General features: G+C 40.7%; 1 protein-coding gene across 1 annotated transcript in view; it reads left to right on the forward strand.

Annotated features, from left to right (window-relative positions):
• opn5 (opsin 5) overlaps positions 1–17,422 on the forward strand; it is a 90,674-nt gene that overhangs the window by 20,235 nt on the left and 53,017 nt on the right. The window contains exons 3-4 of the mRNA XM_085372798.1: positions 1,066–1,204; positions 6,678–6,824. Coding sequence (XP_085228924.1) covers positions 6,692–6,824 — 133 coding nt within the window. The 5' untranslated portion in view covers positions 1,066–1,204; positions 6,678–6,691. The remainder of the gene's footprint in view (positions 1–1,065; positions 1,205–6,677; positions 6,825–17,422) is intronic.

Consider the following 17,422-nt stretch of genomic DNA (forward strand, 5'->3'; position numbering starts at 1 on the left):
CAGTCAAGACTTTTCCATCAGTGGCATTGTCTAAAATGCTTCCTTTTATTACATCTCTCATGGTATTGTCATTGTACTTGAATGGCCGTTAAGACTTTTGACTGACAAACATGCTCATATCTTTGGCTACGTTCACACTGCATCAAATCCGATTTTTTTGACCCTATGCGATTCATATCCGATCATGGTATGACAGTGTGAATGGCACAAATCCAATATTTTCAAATCCGATCTGGGTCACTTTCGTATGTGGTACTGAATCTGATACATATCTGATGTTTTAGAAAGCGACTGCTGTTTGAACGGTCATGTCGCATTAAATCCGTCTTTTACGTCACTGACACAAGACAGACACCAATTATCAGCTCCGGAGAAGCGCCCGAGAAGACATCGCGAACGCTTCTTGGCCATCCAGCGTAGATGTCAGTGAAACTGTTGGGAAGACAACGTTGGAGAAACGTGAACATTGTATTTATACTGTATAATCTGCAGATTCTGGCAGAAATCTGCAACTATCCTTTGAAGCACCGCTCCTCTAAAACAGCAATAAGGATAATTATTAGGTTATCTACATTATTATGTAAATAACAAAATAACTTAAAGCAAAAATTGGGAAACGTAAAGTCGAAGTCTTTATATTAAGGTCCATCAGTCAAACAATATTGTTTGCTCTGGGTCTAAACAGAGCGCGTTGTGTGTGACATCTTCTTTTGCGAATGCGGGCCGCTTTAAGCGTTCACACTAGAGAGCGTTTGCATATCGCATTTTATTTGTAGTGTGAACAAGCAGACAAGAAAATCGGATTTGATCAAAAAATCGGAATTGAGCATTAACACCTGCAGTGTGAACGTAGCCTAAGTAGATGTTCATGAGACATGAACCTCAGCATTCCCATGTCATGGTCCGTGGGGGTACCTGGAGGGTGTCTCCTTCTGTGGCTGATGTACCATCCCTTTGGGGCGGGGACTTCGGTGCTTCAACTGAGCCTAGTAAATGACGTTTCCCTTTGTGGTTTTCCTTGTGTGACTTAGCTCTCGGAGTAATTTCTGTCTTCCCTTCGTACAGCGGAGTTCCTATCCTGGTTTTCACCTTACGGGGACAGTCCCCGCCTCCCAGCCAACCCCCACGCTTCTGCTTGGGACCCTCCAGACGCTTTCCACGGACCTCTCCCCTCCCCTCAGTGATTCCAACCCGGACTGGCACAGTAAGGCGAACAATTCTCCAGTTCCTAGTTATCTATGCTCCAGTTTTCCCTTCAGATTATAACTACCTCCTCCTCTGTTACAGAATATTTCCGCGGCTTACTGACCTCCTCCCCGTCCCTACAACTAGCCTGATTGGCCCCCCCCTTGTCGCGTTAGGTCGCTTTTACGATTAAAATTCATTGTAAGCATTCCTCGCCCGTGTTTGTCTGCATTTTTGGGTCCACTTTCCTGATCGAACCTGATGGTTCATGACATCCCACTTAATCTCAGAGGCTTATTGGCAACCCACACATACTGAACATTATTGGCTGATTTAAGAAAGAGTTTTTTTTTAACCATCTGTTGTACCAAGGTCGATGTTGTTATTTGCTAAGACAGCATAACATTTTTCATTTTTACATTATAGCTGTAATGAATATTTGACAGTAAGGTATTAAATTTTACAAATTCAAGTTTTCAAGTAGTGCCTACACAACCTATTCTACCTCCAAAAGTGCAAGTGTATAATCTAATGTAACTTTTGGAATTAAGTGAGCTATTTTGCATGTCTTTTTGCCATTTGGTTTATTGGTTTCCCAACTGCTATAGTAATTTTGGCTTACTTGGCTGCTTCCCATTGCCATTGGTTAACAACATTAAGGGAGTTCTTCTCTGTAACTGCTATATTTCATTTTTGGATTGCTGATATCATGTCTTACTTCGGGATAAATAGAATGGGCTTCCATGAAGGTTGTGCCAGCCATAAGCATATGACGGGAAAGCCTAATTAATTTAAATTTTTTGTCAGCTGATTATATTTTTCAATTTTTTATTATTATTTTTTTTAACAAAAGAAGCTTTTGCTATCAAGCTTCCCCGCAGAATGGCTTTCATTGAATCCCAAAGAATTAGAGGGTTCACTTCTCCGTTGTCATTTTCTTTAATGAATGTATCTATTTCTTGTTTAATATGTTCATTTGTAATAGATTCATTCAGATTTGGTTTATATTGTTTTTCATGCAGCCACACGATGAGGTTCCGTGCAGGTCATGTTCGTGTCTGTTTTCGTCACGCCATTTGGTTCACAGTTTCCATGCATCTGCACAGCACTCTGTTCATAGTTATTCCTTTCAGTCAGGTTAGTGTTTTTCCAGTTTAGGTTTTTTGTTAGTTGCAGTCTCTGTCCCTGTTATGTTTTGTCTACTCCCTTTTGCATCAGCCCAAATAAAGGCTCACTTTCAGTTTAAGTTCACTCCCGTCTCTTCGCCTGTGTTCGCGCCTGGGTCCACCACACACACTCTCCACACGCTGGCCGTGACAGAAGCCCTACATTAAGGCGCCAAACAGTTTTCCTTGGAAGTGAGTCCAACTGAATTGTCAGAAAAATCGTGTTATGATCTGAGACATCCGCTACCCCAATTCTACAGTCTAACACTCTATGACATTCTTCCTTTTGCATTCTTGTTTAATTTTTGCTAATACTCTGGCTCTTTTGATTGGATTTCCCAGGCCGTTAAGCAACATCAATTCCAGACACTGTGACATAGTATACTGTTGTGGAAATAAAATGATCCTCCACCACTGACCTCAAAAACAAACAAAACCTAAACCAAAACATGGTAGAACAAATAGATGAACAATTAAAGAGAACTGTAGAATTCAAAACTCGAACAACATTGCAATATGACTCCCAATATGAGGTAAATGACACACCCCCACACAATGATGAGAGGGAGAGCCTCACTGGAAGTGAGGGCCCTCTCTTAGAATCCGTGAGAACCCCGATCTGAGTCACACTCATCCTATCTTAAGTTGTTGGCTACCTCAAGGTATAGCAATTATACACAACTTGAACTATGAAGAACATATTAATTATTCAAGAGAGCCAGATACATATTTGGAGTGATTACGTTATCTGCCCCTACACTGAAATAGTTTCTATAAAGTCAAACCCTTCTCTGTTTCCTTGTAGTTTGTCGCGCACTCTCTGAATGGCTCCGTTGTTGCTTCTCCGGGTCGCGGGTTGCCATGGTGACGCTTGCTCCAGTAGAGACATAGGGTCAAATCCTCCTCTTTCGTGTGGCTCCTCCACCGTAAATCCTCTCCGCTGCATCTCTCGTACCGCCTCCGCCGGACTGTGGTACACCTGAGGGCCTGTGTCCCAGTGGTTCCAGAGTTTTGTAAATGGAGATTGCCCTTTTGTTTAAGTGTGCTTTTCACTTCTCTATGTGCACGGCGCTGTTGTACTACCGTAGCAGTAAAGTCATGGTCGAAACCAATGGGTTTGTCTTTGACAAGGATCTTCTTCTGCCATGCGTTTCTGAGGACAGTTTCCTTTGTTTTGAACTGAAGAAAACAGACGACAATGGAACGGGGAGCAGCATCAGCACCTGGCTTAGGACCAGTGTTGGGACTAACGCGTTATTAAGTAACGCGTTACAGTAACTACGTTATTATTGTGGTAACGAGCACGGTAACTAGTTATTATGCCAAAATCAGGAACGCGTTACTCGTTACTGGGATTTAGATAGGGTCGTTACTCGTTACTTCGTGTGGTGGCTATGGCGGAGCTTCCACAGATTCAGTAACATTAGCAAGTGGTGGAGGCCAGCAGGTGGATGAAGGAAAAGGGACGCAGAAGGAAAAGAGACCCCAGGCGGCCGCCGGTCCAAGTGTGAACTGAACTTCAGGTAAGAAGTTATGACCTGCAGTCTCTCTGGGTCAGATATGAACCAAGTTTAGGTGGAGTTTATTTTCGTTATTCTGACTTTTTCCTTACTGCGTGCTAGCTAGCATGACGGAGTTTCTATACAGCTGGGTGGGTGCTATGTTACTGATGTTGAACTTTATTTTGTTCATAAGTTATTAGAGTTGCCAACCGTCCCGTCTGGTATTCAGAGAAAATATTACGCGTTTCTTATTGAGGTGAAAAGGAACAGTTTGTCCCGGACTTCAGCTACAATGAAAAAGGCACAAAGCTGGAGTTACTCTGTGTCTTTACGCTGCACAGCTGCCTCTTCTTCTCTCATTCTCCCCCCTCCCTCTCCCGTTTCTACTTCAATCATGAAAACTGATCAGTGATCAGCTGATCGGCTTTTCTCTCTTGTTTGTTTATCGCCCACTTTGTGCCGAAAGAGGAAACCAGCGGATGTCGCGCTAAACAACAGCAGCACGTTTAAGCTTGATCAGCTGTTGTTAGAATTTATTTAATATTAATTTCTAGTATCAGCTGATGTTTGCTGGAGCCACAGCTGCAAAAAAGCTGCTGGTCATGATATGGTTTGGTTATGTGGTGAGAGGGAAACATGAAGATGAAACCAGGAGATGTCCTTACTGGATCATCAGAGCTGAACAGGTGATGGAGAAACAGGTTTACCTTTTAGGTGACATGAATGAGTTGAAGGGAAGTTATGAACTGTTTCTGAGAGACAAATAACACCAGGATCCTTTTCTAAGTAGCTGACAGCTGGTAACTGTGCAGGGGCGGGTCTAGCAAAGTGTTGCCAGGGGGGCAGGTAGGGCATTAACAGGGAAAGGGGGCACAAATAAATACTTTTCTTTCTTATTCTCATTTAAAATGTCTCGCTTTTAAAAAATAATTATCTGAATCTTACAACAAACGATTGATAGATTGATGCATATATACCATCAAAACAGTGTACATCACTGTCACAACAGTGTTTGTTTTCATTCAAAGGCTTTATGATTTTTCCTATAATGGTGGGCCAGTCTCTAGTCAAAATGCCCGGGATGATTTTTTTGTCCCAGTCCAGCTCTGTATGCAGCTCATCTGCAGTCTGGTGTTGCCTACATCTTCCTATTCGGAAGGCAGAATTTCCGAGTTCTGAGTACAATCGAAAGCACCATGACTGCAGTTTTTGTGTTGGATGTAAAAGGCGCAGATGACACTGTGACGTAGGCTAGAATCATGGCAGCGGTCAATGACGGTCCAGGCGTGGGATTTCTCTCGTGGAAATATGCACGTTATCATATCCTTTCTATTGGTAGGTGGCACAGTGCACTTGTGGCAAGTAAGCAAGCTAGAAGATTGGCAAAGTTATGGAAGCAACACATTAACAAGAGAATTCTGAGTAAAACCAAAGTTACTTTCCCTAGTAACTAGTTACTTTGAAAGTAACGAGTAACTTGAAGTAACTGAGTTACTTTTGAGAGAAGTAACTAGTAATGTAACTAAGTTACTATTTTAAAGTAACTTACCCAACACTGCTTAGGACCAAGGGATCGGTGAGCCTGTTGTATTTGTGGGTCAGTGCCATCAGCCATTAGCCTCTTTCTTCTGATCACATTTTCAACAAAGCTTATTACCGAGCTGCCCTCTTCTCCTTTGGGGACTCTGTAGATTCGCAGGTTATTTCTTCTCGATCTAGACTAAAGGTTTTCTAGCCTTTCGGTTAGTTTCCTCTGCCCCATTAGCGATTGTCTCAGCGCGTTGTAGGCCACCGCTGACCAGCTTTCAAGCCCCGCCACTCGTGTTTCAGCTTCCTCAAGCTTCTCGTCGTATTCTTGGACTGCTAGCTTATCAGCCGTTAGCTGTTAGTTCATATCTTCTTTGAATTTCTTCAGGTTGTCTTTCAACTCACGCCTGAAGACTTCTTTGAATGCGTTGAAGTCAGCTTTCATCTCCGTCCGGAGGTCAAAGATTTGTTGGCTAATATTTTATATGACCTCTTGCAAAGAATTGAGATTGGTCCCCTCGCCATTTTCTTCATCGGAGTTTGCCATATCAGCGTGCGTGTCCTCTCGTTCTTCTGGAAAATACTGTTCAGTTGGTTCATGTATCTTCTTGTTCTTTTTCTTTGCCTCCCCCCCCGGCATTGTTTTAAACATAGAAGTAGTCAGAAAACTTGAAATTAAGGGAGAATTCGCTCGACCCTGAGGAGCTCAGAAATTACGCCGCCATTCTGCTCGCTGCCAGCCGGAAGTCCGCTATTTTTATTACTTTGAATTATCCAAATTAATCAGGGAGTGGACTGTGGACAACTTTCATGTTGGCAACCACAGCAAACACCAGAGCACTCAAAAACCAAAAACTCTGAATTTTCAGCATGTTGTCACAATGCTTTATCAAGGTTCTTGCCCTGTTTGTAACCCATGCGAGCACACTACAACTGTTATCGATTTTTCCCCTATTTTTTTTAAAATTTGATTTCTTTTGGTAGGCACTAGAACTGATTTAATGGAAGTTGATGTTTTCTTCTTCTTTGTGGGAGAGTTTTAATTTTGTTCTTTCTCTGGCAGTCAGGAAAAATGTGCAGTGAGTTTTCCTTGACTGCTACATTAATGTCGAACAGAAATGTTGACACTTGTGACATGTGCAGCTGACTTAGGCGCATATGGAGCATTCAGGTTTGCATAATGCAGTACGGAAATGTAGATTATGTGTCCTTACCTGATGTCTACATGTTTGCTTGTGAACAATTTTCAACTTAAGGAAACAGCTCCATTGTTTTAGCCTTTTCCTGTATTTCACAGGACATTCTCTGCTGATGGCAGTGATGGAGAACGCAACGTGGCCACATCCCTCATACCTCCCACATTATCTCCTCCGTGGTGACCCTTTCGCCTCAAGACTCTCCAGGGAGGCGGACGTTGTTGCAGCCCTTTACGTCTGTATCATAGGTGAGTCTTTTGTTAAGAAGAATCATCATGTTTGCATAAATGTCTGATTTTCTACCATTCTGCTCTATGTCCTACTTCTATTGGACGAGAAAACAGACTCAAGTTTGCTTTAACTAACTTTAACAAACGTAAAAAGATGCAACATACAGTTTGATTTTCTTGTCCTGTACAACAAAATGTGGTCCAAAAGGTTAGGGTTTACTTTAACTGACTCAGATGGAGGTGTACAATGGTCCCGTAGGGAAAATGGGAAATTCCATAACACTTGGACATGGTGTCAGTGTGACGTATATGATGAAAAATATTATGCTCTGCTGAACATAGTGTTGTAACTGAGATTACACAATGAAAACAATAAATAAAAACTCTGAGGTCTGAGGCATGATCGTGATGACCTAAATCCTAACCCTAACTCAAACCCTCTACCTAAAAATCAGAAGTTTTTGGTTTTATGAAATTGGTCAAAATTATTGTTCTACCTGAGACATAAAAAAACTGTAGCATGAGGGTAGGGTTAGGGTGATGCATCATACTTCATGGAGATTTCAATTACTGATGGAAACCATTATTCAGCAGGAATAAACTCGGGGCAGATATCTATTTATAATTAAAACTGAATTACATTTACTGGGGGTACGGCATTATCAGAAGGAGCACGTGATTGGTGCATTAGGATGTCTCTAAGATCTAAACACTGCTCTTACAGTTTGGCTTTTCACTTCAGGTTTCCTCATTTCAGTCACATTTATACACATACAGGGAGTACAAAAGCCTTTGAGTGTCTCTACTTAAACCTACGGATGCTCCTTTTTGAGTTTGTTAGATTGCATGAGTCATTATTGTAATGAAATGGTTGCCTCTGTGTCTATAAATTTGTGTCATGTGAGTGGACCATTGGCACTCTTATATGTGCTTGATTGCAGTATAACGATGAGTCGTCCCAGCTAGTAAATCTGCACTGTGTATTTTCTCCAGGTACACATACCGTATGAGAAACGAGTAGCACAGCAATTGGAAAGTATGCAGACTGTAAATTGTATCATTTCCGTGTAATGTTAAAGGCTGGTCTCCTGGTCTTTTTTTCCCAAAGAATGTTTTCTTAATGTGAAGATGAGTGACTGCAATTTCTTAAGCCCAACAGAATATCAGATTCCTGACTTTTTTCTGAGAAAATCAAAGACCTTCTGGAGACGCTTCAAGCAGGCAGAAGTACAAAAAGTCATTGTTAAGATCACACTTGGTCACGGTAAAAGTTGTGAACTGACATACTGTTTGTCCCTTCGTTTTTTTTAATTATGTAACCATGTTTTCGCAGAAGTACAAATTCAGGTTTGTAATGGAGGCCATTTGTGCTAAATAGGGTTCATTGTAAGCAGCAAACTAAAAGAATACATTTCAGACTTTGAGGTAAATGACGCAAGCAAATGAATTTTCTGAGAAAGCTGCTGCCCTTTGATTACCTTCAACATGTGATCCATTACCATGGAATCCTAACTTTTGAATTATCTTCTCTTTTCTTTCCTATTTCCATCCTTATGGACTGGTGTAGACAGTATGAAAAAAAAAAACGTAACATTTTACGGGGCGATCGTGGGTCAAGAGTTGGGAGTTCGCCTTGTAATCGGAAGGTTGCCGGTTCGAGCCCCGGCTCGGACAGTCTCGGTCGTTGTGTCCTTGGGCAAGACACTTCACCTACCGCCTACTGGTGTTGGCCAGACGGGCCGATGGCGCGATATGCCAGCCTCGCTTCTGTCAGTCTGCCCCAGGGCAGCTGTGGCTACAACTGTAGCTCGCTTCCACCAGTGTGTGAATGTGTGTGTGAATGGGTGGATGACTGGATGTGTAAAGCGCTTTGGGGTCCCTAGGGAGGACTTTTTCAAATCTCTGCTATAATTTTTGCTGCAGTATTCCCTAAATAAGAATTGGTATGTTTCAATTAGTTTTCTAGAAACTACAATACATAACATAAGTCAGACGTTCCCAGTTACAAGGATAGTGTAAGGTAGGAAGACTTTAGGACTAACGTGTGGCCCTGATGCTTAGTACTTTGCATTTGTTAAATGACCCATGTGTAGCTATTATGTTATTACCTTTTTACTGCTTTTTAAAAAAAACAAACTCGCTCAGCTTCTATTAGAGGCCTGAGAGTTTGAGAGTTCTGTGCAGTATCCTAGCTGTTCGAAGCACTGTTTTGGAGAACTTTGCGTTGCAGGGGGGCTTGCTGGTCACACAAAATGAGTTTAGTTGAAAATAACAAGAACACTACAACACTATTGTTTGTAGTGAAAACCATTTCACTAAAATTCACATTTTGAGTGAAATGAATGTTGTTGTAATGTCAAATTTTGCAATGGGAGTAAATTGGATATGATCTAATTAACAGGCCACCAAATTAAAATGTCAGCAGAAGACTAGTTTAGTTGCTGATACACATTTTACACAATCTTACATATCACACACACTGACTCATTTAATGACATGTCATTAAGTCACATGTCTGACAAAAAAAAAATGTAGTCAGCTTATTAGTGTGTGTTAAAATGGGTTGTCTGTAAACCTGAATATCACTGACAGACAGGGTCTGCTCTCTGTGAAAAATGTATACGGCAGGCATCCATGAAAGGGTCTCCTGCATGAAGGATTGGGCAGCACCAGGCCCCGACACGGCTACTGGTTGAAGACGCTCACTGCATCCCATGAGCGTCTGGCAGCACAAACGAACCTACCAGCCAATAACCTGGCTCAGTACCGCATGGAAGCTTAGAGCAGCTAAGATGAACAGGCACATGGCTCAATACATGAGTGGGGCACAGAAAGAAATAGCCCATAGCACAAGTCACCATCAAGTGTGGGATCTACCAAGGAGATGCGCGGTCCCCACTGATGTTTTGCATAATTATTGACAAGACTTACTACAGATACCGACTACAGAATGGAGCAGTTGTCAGCCACCTCCAATACATAGATAACATTAAGCTGTATGTCAAGAGTGAATGACACATCGATTCACTGATCCACAGCACCACTCTATATACACTACACTTGGAATGTCATTTGGATGTTTGGATTGGAGAAGTGTAGTGGGTTGGTAACAGAGAGGGAAGTTAGTCACAACTGAGGGGATCGAAGGGCGGCTACAAGTACCTGGGGATCCTGCAGGCAAATGGGAACAACGAAGAGGCTGCTAGAAAAGCTGCAACCACTAAGTACACCGAAATTTCTCATCCGTGGGATAATGAGGGTTTATTCTATTCAGTCCCGAGGAGTCCAGCTTGAACGGTAAGAACCAGATCCAGGCTATCAAACCTATGCCCTGCCCTGATCAGTTACGCTGCTGGGATAATAAGCTGGCCAAAGGAGGTGAAAGAAGCCACTGACATCAAGACCGGGAAGCTCCTGATACCACATGGAGGGTTTCACCCCAAGTCAAGCACCCAGATGCTGTATGCTAAGCGGAAGGAAGGGGGCATGGACTAGTGAGTGTCAGAACCATGGTCCAGGATGAGACACAGGATGAGAAACGAACATTGATGAGTACATCAGGAAAATAGCTCCATCGTACGTCGTGCTCAGTGAATACCTCAGGCAGCAGAAACCCAAGAAAGAAGAGCAAGAGGAGGAACTATCATGGAAGGATAGGCCCCTGCACGGTATGTACCACTGGGAGATAGAGGAAGTGGCTGACATCCAGAAATCCTGCCAGTGGCTGGACAGAATACTAACAAACTTCTATCGATGCACCATTGAGAGTATTCTTACTGGCTGCATCACCACCTGGTATGGCAGCTGTAATGCTCTGGACCGCAAAGCTCTAGAGAGGGTGGTGAGATCTGCCAGCCATGCAGGATCTCTATAGACGGTGCTGCATGAGGAAGACGCAGTGGATCCTCTCTGATTCCAGCCACAGACTTTTCACACTCCTACTGTTCGGCAGGCGGTTCAGGAGTATTCAGACCCGCACTAGCAGACACAGAGACATTTTTTACCCACAAGCCGTCAGGCTTTTGAACTGCTGACATTCTATACACACGATTACACACTCACTACAATTACAGGACTACACACTATCACTTAAACAAATGCCAATTAAATGCTCATTGCACAAGTTATGCACAACCTGTAAATACTCTTGCACAAACTGTAAATACCAACTTGTCTTAAATTCTCTAAATATTTAATTTTTCTTCTCTCTGTTTCTCTTTTATCATTGTTATTATTATTACTGCTATTTTCTGTTATTTTCTTCTTAATATAACTGCACACTTTCTATATGCTTATGTAAAGCTGAGGAGCACGAGCCAAAGAATTTCATTATGGGTAAATGTGGCTACACTGTTTATCTGTACATGACAATGAAACTTGAAACTTGAAACAATGATGCAACATGTGAAATAACACAAGAAAGTGTTTTCTGTGGCACCCTGTCGATGAAGCAAGCAGCTGTTATATGTGATATTGTGATCTGGTACCTGGAAGTTTTGAAACAGTCTTGCTTTGCATTATTATTTTTATTTTCTTGCTACATATTCCAAATATTAGTAATAACAACTCATATTTTATTTTTGCTTTGAGATTGACTCATCTCACTTCAACATGTAACATGTGGTAGGTTTTGTGAAAGGGATTATTTGTACATTAGAAAAGTCCTTTTCTTAATCTGTCATGTACTACTCATTAGTGTAGTGAATATAAAAAGTACTGCAGACTTGTTCTTGTTTCTACTTTTTCTTGTTGTACTGTACCATACATTTTTGTTCAGTGTCTAGTGGGATGGGCAGGCACTTTATATTAGACATATTAGAAGTACATGTTTGGGGGATGTTTTTGAACCATATTATGGGCGGTATGATTACACTTCAAGTGTTTGTTTGTTTGTTTTTCTTATCAGATTTCACTGGCAATTCTACATTGCACTGATCATTAGATTTGAATTTGTAGCTCTCTCCTGATTGATGTAGATTGGGGGGATTCAAAGTAACCACCCAGATTTGTTATGAGGTCACGAGGCTTGCTTCTAGAAGTCTTTGCCTAAATCTAGCCAAACAGCAAGGGAAATTCGTAAGTGAAACTCGGCCTGACAACTACAGAACAAACCACAGTCTCCTCAGTAAAATTCCTGTCATCGTCTACATGCTGTGAGTGCATATTGTCACCCGGGGGAAAGTGTCAAAAAAATGTTAAAGAAATAGAATATTGGCAACTGTTGTTGCTCTTTTAGCTTAATCCCTACTTTGGAAAATGCAGACATTAGAGACATTTGAGCCGCATAATATTTGAGCCGCATAATGAAGATGCACAGTCTATTAAGTATTAATGGGCATATCAAAAGCACTAATAGCTGTAATTAAATTCTTGTACTACACATAATTACTTCTTTCTTTAACGTTACATTTTTATTATATGAAAAAAAGTTTTAATTGCAGGTATTAAATGAAAGAACTGGAATAAAATGGAACAAATAGCAAGTGAAGAACAAAAGTATGCCCTAGACGTTTTTGCCTAAACAGTCTAGCCAAGCAGCAAGTGAGAGTAACAGTAAGGTTGTAATTAGTCCCCAGAGGGTTACACACAAAATTGTCAGACTAAAGTGTATGAGACTTAATTAGAAATTTAACATCTTCTAGTTTTGATGGAAAAATGCCTATTTAGCATGTGCCTTTAAGTCCAGCTCTAACTTGAGATGTTAAAGAGAAAACATGGGACTACAGAATATAAGTGAAATAAACTTCTCACTGTCTGTTTTCTTTCTCATCCCCCACTGTGTATTTAGAGATGCACAATTAGTCCATCTGTGGTTTCCTATTAGCAATGTAATTACTTGAGTGTGAATTTAAATCTTTCAGCCACCCACATCTTCCCTGTCCTGTTCTAAGCTACAAGGGTTAATGAGGAAGAAACCTTGTGTTTGTCATTAACAGAGACAAATCTCATAATTCGGATAACATGTTTCAATGCTTCAAAGACCCACTTATAGTCAAAGAAGTTTTAATACACAGAAAAGAGTTGTCCTTGCTTTGCAGCAGTGACAGCAGCTCAAACTGATGATTTCTTCAAACAATGACAGACTTACACACATGCTGCCCTATAACAAGGATGGGAAACTAATTTTCCAAAGAGGCCATATTAGAAACTAGGACTGGGGATGTTGTGGAGGGCTGCACGAGGAAGCTCGCAATTCACTTCATCTTATGCCGTGGCCCTCCACAACAGTCCCAGTTTCTCATGTGGCCCCTTGGGAAAATTAACTGCTTACTCTTGTTCTTGTGAGATTTTCATTGTTTACAAGCTGAAAATAGCAAAAGGGTAATGTGCACAGAAGCAGTTTGCACAGCCAGTGCCTGGAACTCCCCACAAAAGCAAAATGTGTTCTGATAACATCAGCTGGAAGTCACATGAGACCTTCAGGCTCACATATTTTCAATCACACCAGTGTCTGTAGATTTCACTGTACTCTTAATCTGCAAAACACATGCACATGATAAAAACATCTTCACCAAATTTACAACACACGTGTAGGATTTTAAAGGACATGGAAAGATGGAAAACAACCAAGCACAGAATGCCCTAATACATAGTGGAAACAAATAATGACATCAGTGCCAGCACAGAACACAGTTGCTAACACAAACCACAACCCAAATCTAAAACGCATGGCAAATATAGCCTGTTATCGGACAAAGTGAAGATAAAAACAGAGTGTAATAAGTTAATGTCTGTTTGCTCTCCCTTTGGCTCATTTCCATGAAGTAGGAGATTTGATTTCCCCAAACCATTTACTAGAGGTAAATCTGTCTGCCTGAATCCAACAGTAAATTCAGAACTGTAAGACCAAAATATATGTGTGAAACCTTAACTGAAAAGTAACCACTTGTAGTTTCTAAAAATGTTCCTGTTGAGCCTGTGGCTGAAACACAGCCAGACTCTGATGTTTCTGTAATTAATTTCAGGTTGCTGTGCTCTTTGATTTCAGGAATGTGCAGTTTTTTTCTGTATTTTGTTGTTTTTACACTTTTCAGCTTATGTGTTGCCAGCTTGATGGTTTTCCCCCATCTTTATCTATTTAGAGGTATTTTCTTAAGTTGGACTCTGTTGAACTGTCAGGGTTCAGGTACTGCTGTCAGCTTGTCATGATATGATTTCATTAAGGAAAAAGTAAAAAAAAAAAAAAAACAGCTGCAAAGTGAAACCAAATGAGTAACGCATGTTTAGATACATTTTTGGAAATGTAAACATTTCTTGTTCTTTATATGTCAGGCCCATGCTGATAGTGTTCACTTTGAGTTCTGCAGTGTTTGTAATTATACGTTAATGACATTAACATACATTACCCGAGTTTGTGGCTGTCTGTGGCTGTTAATTTTTTTTAATTGCTAGCTAATTTCTCTTGACAGCCTCTGTCATTAAATGATAACAACTCACACAAACATAACTCCTCGTGAATAGAAGGAGCATTAAGCACAAGGATGGCAACTAATAACAGAATTAAAGTTTATGTTGGCATTTATGTACTCCAAGTGACTTGAGGACCAAAGAGGTCTGGAGACTCTCTGACAGATTCTTCCAGGTATGTAACTTCAGCACCTTTAAAGGCTTTCTCGAACTGCATGTGCATGTGCACTGCCATTGCCAGTAGAAATACAATTAGCAAACTGGCTGCAACAAGAAGGAGGAAATTGTTATTGGAGCTGTGTGATTGTTGTGTGTTACTGTTTTTTATAATGACAGAGTAGCAAGAAATGTTGTTTACCCTCTGAGGTCTAAGTCATCATCAGTGATGACCCCAACCCTTAGCTCTGAACCCTAACTTCTTGTTAAGTAGATTTCTTTTTAATGTAAATAGGTTTTTCACATTACTGTGAAGGCCCTGGAGAATAATGTAAAAACGGTAATCAGAATGGGAGGAGGAAGATCGGGTTGCGTGTAGAACACTTGATGGACACTGGAGCAGCTCTTTGCACTCACAGTCAGAGTGAACTTGTACTTTCTTGCAACCCTATTTCTGTTTATTCTTTTTCTATTAATTCTTTGCTCTGTGTCAATGCCTCAATAGCAGTTTGAAATAGCGCAGTGAAAATGTTGCTGTATTTCTTCAATAACATAATCAAGTCTGAATGTCACTGTTGCTCCATTAACTTGCTTAGACACCAACATCCACACTGATCTAGATCAGTCACTGTACAATTAAGTCACTCAGAGGTTCCTCTTACAGTGGAGGTAGTACTACAGCAGTACTACAAATTACCCAAAAACTGGTTTTAAAACCGCCCTGCGACAGACTGGCGACCTGTCCAGGGTGTACCCTGCCTCTCGCCCTATGACAGCTGGGATAGGCTCCAGCGCCCCCCGCGACCCTGAAAAGGAGAAGCAGAAGCGAATGGATGGATGGATGGTTTTAAAACCTTTGATATTTCATAGTTCAGTGCTAAAACACAAAATAAGGAGAAAATCCCTCCTTACAGGAATTTATAGGGTTATAGAAGCTGTGAGTTTGATATGTCGTCCATGTACCATATTCAGGAAATATAATTTTCCATTGGTTTTAAATTTGCCTTTAATGTGGGATGTCAAGTGTTGGCTGTGTGACAGGCAGGTCGTGGACCCAAATGCACCACTTGGGAAACCGGTATGACTCAAAATATCAGTTTAAGTGCCATCATTCACAATAATACAGGTAAACCAGATTATACACAGGGCAGGGACTCAGAATATCAGTAGATTGTGGGAACAGTGAACAAGGAAACACAACCACGAGGGATGACATGACAAAAGACAATAGTATACTATCAATAGTAATTATGAATGGAAGAAAGGAGGAAGTGAGAACTAGAAAGATAATCTGGAGTCAACAAAATATTTGACTTAACAAGTAGGGTCCCCGTTTAACCAATGATAATTAGATAACCTTAACCACATGATTATTATTGCAACTTTGAATACGAAGGTCCTCTTTTCATACACATATTTCTTCTCACAGATGCTGTCTGCCTTGTCTTTGTATTCTGCAGCTTATAATAGTAGATACTCATTTGTTTTTGTAGACTTTAATCTAGTTTGTGTAACAGACACGGCCACTACTTCATCTTGGAGATAAATTTTTTAAACACGAGAAGTAGATAATCTTTTTTACCTGGCACTGATGAGTTACTGTATATGCTTGTAAATTCAGTAAGACAGGTGGCCTAATTTGATTTTCATCTATCTTACAATGTGACTGAGATACCGGAGAATAGAGCGGCTTAATGTATGATGACAGAAACAGATGTACAGAGCAAAAGGCAGCGTGGGGGATTCATGTTCTGTTTGTTGTGGTTTTCCATTGTTCCTTTTATTCTTGTGGGAATCCTCTTACAGCCCCTTCTTGGCACTGTGTCTTTGCTATTATATTTTTTCCTGGTGCTGTGCATCAAATGAGTACATGGAAATGTGGACTCATTGTGCTATTAGTTAAATTATTTTTCCTTCAAGTGCCCTTATAAATAAACCCTCATAAATGAATCTGGTTTATTCAGCAGTGAACAGAATGTGTGTGCAAAACAAACATGCTGAATAGGAAGCAGCTGACGGGGTGGCCGCTTTATCCCACACAATCTCTGCCATTTCAGTGGGGAGATGGAGTGTTACTAAACTGTGGTTTCTGCATGTCTTTGACACTTCTTCTGATTCACTATTTTCATTAATTATAAAATTAATGAAAATAGTGAGTTAATGTCTGTTTGTGAATCTTTTTCATTTGATTAAAATGGTGGAGCTTTTAAGTGGAGGAGTAGATTTGCATTATCACATTGTATTCAGGCCTGGTTAATATTAAGAAAATGACAGTTTTCTTCGTCTTTTTTTTGTTTTACTTTTTTTTAATTAGATTTTCATAAACAAAACACACACACACACACACACACACACACACACACACACACACACACACACACACACACACACACACACACACACACACACACTTTCACACAAACAAACCCATAAATCTTCTTGCTATCAGATTCTATGTAACATACTGAACTGCATTCCCTCTCAGGAGAGATCTCGCTATGTCTCCATCAATACATAGGCATTCCAGAGAGTGAATAAAGCTGCATTTGGCTTATCTTATTTAACCTTATCTACATGTTCCTGTTTCATCTTGTGATATCATCCATATCATTGGGAAAATGTTGTACAAGACATGGATAGGGAAGAAAGTACCGAGTGTCTCTGTCAAAGACAGAGAGTGTGAGAGAGTAATGTGTTCTGAATTCCCAACTCATTTCCTGTAGCTGTATCATGCACTGGTCAATTTGACACACAGCAGATTAAAATGACCCTCAGACCACTGGGAAATACCCCAATGCCTTTGAGACGCTGTTTTATTTTGAAATAAACCTGCATGCAAATAACCTATGCATGCAAACAGCTTCTACAAACATTTGAGAAAGAATCGGTGGCTCTCAGGAGCTCAGTGAATTCCAGCGCAGTACCGTAATAGGATGGCGCCTAAAAATTTCTTTGCTGCTAAAAATTGAAAATTCAGCTGTTAGTTCTATAACTCTAAGCTTCATGTGGCCTTCAGATTAACTCAAGGACAGTGTGCTTATGGCTGAGTTTAC

This window comes from Diplotaxodon limnothrissa, linkage group LG15 (genome assembly GCF_057381915.1).
Source record: "Diplotaxodon limnothrissa isolate DT_005_m linkage group LG15, D_limnothrissa_male_GT1.1, whole genome shotgun sequence".
NCBI classification, from domain to species: Eukaryota; Metazoa; Chordata; class Actinopteri; order Cichliformes; family Cichlidae; genus Diplotaxodon; species Diplotaxodon limnothrissa.